The sequence below is a fragment of the Solanum stenotomum genome, chromosome 11, assembly GCF_019186545.1.
Source record: "Solanum stenotomum isolate F172 chromosome 11, ASM1918654v1, whole genome shotgun sequence".
NCBI lineage: Eukaryota > Viridiplantae > Streptophyta > Magnoliopsida > Solanales > Solanaceae > Solanum > Solanum stenotomum.
In genome coordinates, this window is record NC_064292.1 from 55,518,709 (window position 1) to 55,524,216 (window position 5,508).

The 5,508-nt window shown below is 29.9% G+C and overlaps 1 protein-coding gene across 1 annotated transcript in view; it reads left to right on the forward strand.

Annotated features, from left to right (window-relative positions):
* Nucleotides 1-1,578: 1,578 nt before the first annotated feature.
* LOC125846091 (disease resistance protein RPV1-like) overlaps nt 1,579-5,508 on the forward strand; it is a 7,822-nt gene continuing 3,892 nt past the window's right edge. The window contains exon 1 of the mRNA XM_049525542.1: nt 1,579-1,990. Within this exon, the coding sequence (XP_049381499.1) occupies nt 1,579-1,990 (412 nt within the window). The remainder of the gene's footprint in view (nt 1,991-5,508) is intronic.

Here is a 5,508-nt window from a genome sequence, read left to right on the forward strand (position 1 = left end):
CAATTCCAACCATAAAAAAGTAAAAAATAAACTCCTTAAAAAATCATGAAACTTATGGCGTATCTAATACTTCATGAAACCTATGGCGTATCTAACACTTCATGATCATCTTCATCAAGCATATCTGAATCAACTTGTGGGAAGGTTGTCTTAACATCTTCATTTTCATCTGCAATTTATATGCGGTTTCAATTAGTTATTAAAAAATAACTAAATTGAGAATTATAATATTTAAATGTACACAAAAATATATTACCAGTTTGAGAAAAACCATGTAACCAGTTTCGAGTAGCAACAAGTGTTTGGACATTTTCATGGTGGATGCATCTTCTATACTTAGTGATTTCCTAAAAAACTTTAAATAGATTTTGAATTTGGATCTCTTTAATTTTAAATTTTAATGTTTTATTATATTTTTTAAATTAATTTGTATCGGCCCACGGGCCGGCCCTACCTATATTTCTCAAGCCTCACAAATCAGCAGACTTATTCAGGCCGGGCTAAAAAGCCCTTTTCTTAAATGGGCTTCAAAAATTTTATCCCAGCCCTATTAAATCTCGGGTTAGGCCGGGCCGGCCCAACATGCCTAGCCCATATTGACGGCTCTAATTATATATGGTGAATGTTTTAGAAAGAATTTGTTTTATGAAATAAGAAATAATAATATAATAATGAAGAGAGAAAAATATTTCTTTTTGGTGTAAAATTTGATGTAGTAGGTTGAAGTTAATTACACCAAAAATAGTGCTGACATCAAATTTGGTGTTTGGGTTGGAGATGCCCTTAAGCCCTGTGGCCTTTTTCAGTTTTTATTGTCCTTTTGCAAGTTGGGTGACCTTTTCCCAATTTTTGTTGGAATTCGTCAACTTCATGCACAATTGTCAGCACTTTAATCCATATGTCACAATCAAATATAAATGTGTGGAAGGCGTGAAGAAATTTCCTACTACTTACTATGGATGAGTAATATTCAATGTAAATGTACAAGTGGACTACTGGGGGTGAGGATACTCGTAAAACAGTTACGAGTCTCTTGTACGAACTTTTAACAAGGAGGAGAATAATCACCTTTTAAATGATCAGAGTTAATCGTAATATGGTCCAATTTTTCTTTGTGCAGATGAATAGTGGGTCCATAACCATAAATGATCTACCGAGAAGCAATAGAAATTCAAATTAGTAGAAAAATAATATGTATATGGCATAATTAATGCGTTAACTAAGTAGACATAAAGAAATTTCCTATTAATATTATTAATCTAAGCTAGTGGGATTTGTATTGTTTGATCGTAATAGTAATATGGTTCAATTTTTCTTTGTGCAGATGAATAGTGGGTCCATAACCATAAATGATCTATCGAGAAGCAATAGAAATTCAAATTAGTAGAAAAATAATATGTATGGCTAAAACTTGTCAGAATAATTAATGCGAGACATAAAGAAATTTCCTATTAATATTATTAGTTGACTGGAATTAATGTTTATTTCTTCTTTCCTCTATATAACTAATTTGTTCATCAATTGATCTCATCCGATCCATACACTTTAGTTTTTCTTTTCAGACAATTAATTGAATCTATGGCATCATCTTCTTCTTCTGCGAGTAATTCACAATACTGTCCTCGATGGAAGTACGATGTCTTTCTAAGTTTTAGAGGTGCTGACACCCGGAGAACATTTACGAGTCACTTGTATGAAGGTTTGAAAATCAGGGGCACATTCTCATTTCGAGATGATAAAAGGCTAGTGAATGGCGATTCCATCTCAGAAGATCTCTTGAAAGCTATTGAAGAATCGTCTCAAGTTGCACTCATCATTTTCTCAAAGAATTATGCTACATCGAGGTGGTGCTTGAATGAATTAGTGAAGATCATGGAATGCAAGGAAGTAAAAGGAAAAATAGTAATACCGATCTTTTATGATGTGGATCCATCAATGTTCGAAATCAAAGTGAGAGCTTTGCAAAAGCATTTGCCGAACACGAATGGAGGTATAAGGATGATGTTGAGGGGATGCATAAGGTGCAAGGATGGAAGGATGCCCTAACTGCTGCTGCAAATCTAGTATATGATATCCACAACCGGTGAGTTAAAAACACAAGAATTGAAATTGAAGGAATAATTTATGAAGACTACATACACATATATTCTGTACATAAAAAATTAGTCAAAGAGAATCTTAAATAAATTTTTCCTATTTTCTAAAAAAGAATGATGGTTGATTATATATCATATCATCATATCATATATCATCATATTATACTAAAAGTGGGAAGAGTGTTAGGCAAAAGTTAGATTACCATTTTATCCCTATACTAAATCATAATCAAAGTAAATAAATTGCTAATTATTTTATAGTTTTATATTACTCTTAATTTAAAAGTTGAAATTTTTTAAAAGTTAATTACATTTAATAATTTAACAACATAGTCTAAAGTTAAAAGGGAAAAGTTGGATTACTATTTTACCTCTATCCTAAATTTAAATTGTAAAAATCATCTAATTGGCTATTAGTAAAATATTAGTATGTAATAAAGTTTAATTATCATAAGGCACATTCTCCTTTTTTTAAAAAAACAAAAAATTAGTTTAGAAATTTTGAAGTTCATCTCCTAGCCCTATTTATAAATTAATTAATTAATTGTTTACCTGTATTGATTAGTGTCACCTTAATTCTTATTTTAATGCTCTAATAGGTGAGAAAATAATTTTAATGAGAAATTGGATTTATTGTAATCTATTCAATTTATTGGAGTTATTTTTAATATTATATATAAATCTTTTAATTTATAGTATATCCTTTAATTATATGGATAGTATCTTAATTACAATGTACAATTATTTAGTTTTCATCCTTCACTTAGTCCTATCATACAATAGTGAATACTTATTTCAATGATGGAAATGAAGGGGCATAATAACAGACGAGGGAAACAAAGAGTCTCATTTACTTTAATATATGATGTCGGATGTTAATCATTCAAGAATCTAGCCTACCATCTTTCTGATTTCACGTGTTCGTTGGAGATACTCAAGTAAGTTTGTATTCCTTCTTGTCTTTTTGTTTCATCTTTTCAATATTATAATTTTGTAGGTACAAAGAAAAATAACATTATCAAACTCTATTTAGTTCGGTACGCACAATGGTTAATCATATTATATGTCATATCTTATCAAATGTATTTACATAGATGAACATTTTGAAAACTCTTATAATTTCTTTGATATGCTTTTCTTTTCAGTAGAGGGATGATGGCATCGGAACCTTCGATTAAAAGAACGTCCTGCTAATTAAACTTAAGAGATAAGTTATAAGTGTAATTTTGTACGTGATCAGATTATACAAATCATTCTCTTAATACTTATTTCGTTTGGTTCAATACTTTATAATTTTCTTAAATTCTCTTTTGAGTTTGGAGAAATAACTTCCGAAAGAGTATAAATTGGCACTAATTTGACGTAGATAAATTGTTTGTTTATTTACACTTTCATTTAAGGTTTATTCGTAATTTATTCTTTTTTTTTTTAATCCACATATTACAAGTACAAGAGCATTTCAATTTTTAGAATACCTTTATAGATGTCTTCGATTTCATTCACAGACAGTAGTCTATAACCTATATTAAACTATCCATAAGAAAATATTTATGACATGCTTTAAATTAGTCAGGTAGATGAAAAACAAAATTCTGATGATATATCATATAATCATAGAAATTGCTTGAATACTTTACTTTGGTCATTCCTATTTATAAAGATTGTTTGAGTGCCTAATATTATATCTATTGAGATATGATTATAGTGTTATTTTTCGTTGATATATAATTAAATTTTGAACAATGCCAATATTTTTTTTACATTTACAAATGAAAGAGGTTGTAGCTTTGAATCAGGCAAAGGGTGCATGTATGTGCAACAATGATATCACTGCAACTTTTTGATGTGCCTATATATTTTAAACATCTCTATTACAAATAACTCTTTTTTTTGTAGAGTTACATAATGAAATTGATAATGATATACGAATCATTCAAAGAAAACTATATATTGATCAAATATCTTTATTAGTTCGATAATATTACTTTCATTTGATAAATCTTCTTAGTATCTATGCGGCTATAGGAGGAATCAAATTGCAATGCAAGATTTTCTACACATGAATTATTTGCACTTTGATCCGTCATTGCTCATATTCACATGTAGACAATGTTTTTAAAATGTAAAAGAAACAAGAAAATGAAGTTGAATATATGTTTGGCATGCTAATTGATTTACATAACTAAATTTAGATGTTCAAACAATCCATTGTGTTTTGTATATTGCAGGGTTGTGTATCGGTCGATTCGGTTTGGTTTTGAAGTTTATCGGTTCAATCAATCGGTTATTGGTTTATTGGTTATTGATCGTTATCGATTCGGTTATCGGTTTAACCGTTAAGATTTGACACAAAAAATAAATAATTGAAAATCACTTAGAAACATGGTGACAAACCAAAAAGTCATGCACATGAGTTGATAAATTGTATCTTGCTAAAATACAACACTAACACATTGTAGAATAACCGAAAGTTTGAGACTGTCAGAACTAAAAATATGAAACTAAATCCTAAGTCAAGGATTTTATATATCAAAATGGTATAAATATAATTTATTAATTTACTATCGGGCTATCGGTTAACCCGCTAAGAAAAAATCTCAAACTGTTAAGAACCGATAACCTGATAATAAAAAAAATCAAAATCGTTAAACCAATAATCCATTACCGATGAACCAATAACTTTTTTTTTGGTTCAGATTATTGGTTCCGGTTCGATTTTGAACAGCCCTATTTCAATGTTAGTTCTGCTCATCACAAACACATTACCACATTAGTTATATTATTTTAAGAAATTGGACTAATTAGCATGGGATTCACGTGCAGCGCACGTGCCCAGAGACTAGTATTTCTATAAGTTTAGAAGGGATAGTTCCTATCAATTTTATTACTCGATGACATTGTTAGGAAGATAATATTTTGATTGATTCTTTTGGAGTTTGATTTACATGCATAGTCCTTTTTATCATAATTATGGACTTTACTGTGTAATATACTTCTTATTCTTGACTTTTTTTTAACCTGTATTTATCAATATTCTTAATTTTTGTAGGATTGAATCGGACCATATTCAGCATATTGTTGACCAAATTTCCGTATTATGCAAGGGTTCTTTATCTTCTATGACAAGTCTTGTAGGAATAAATACTCATTTAAAGAATATATGATCCCTACTAGCAGAGTTACAAATGAGTGGCGTTCTGATTGTGGGAATCTGGGGCATGCCGGGAGTAGGCAAAACGACAATAGCAAGAGCCATTTTTGATAGACTCTCGTATCAATTTGAAGCTGTTTGTTTCCTTGCGGATATCAAAGAAAACAAATGTGGGATGCATTCCTTACAAAATATCCTTCTGTCTGAATTGTTAAAGGAAAAAGATAATTGCGTGAATAATAAGGAGGACGGGAGGAGCCT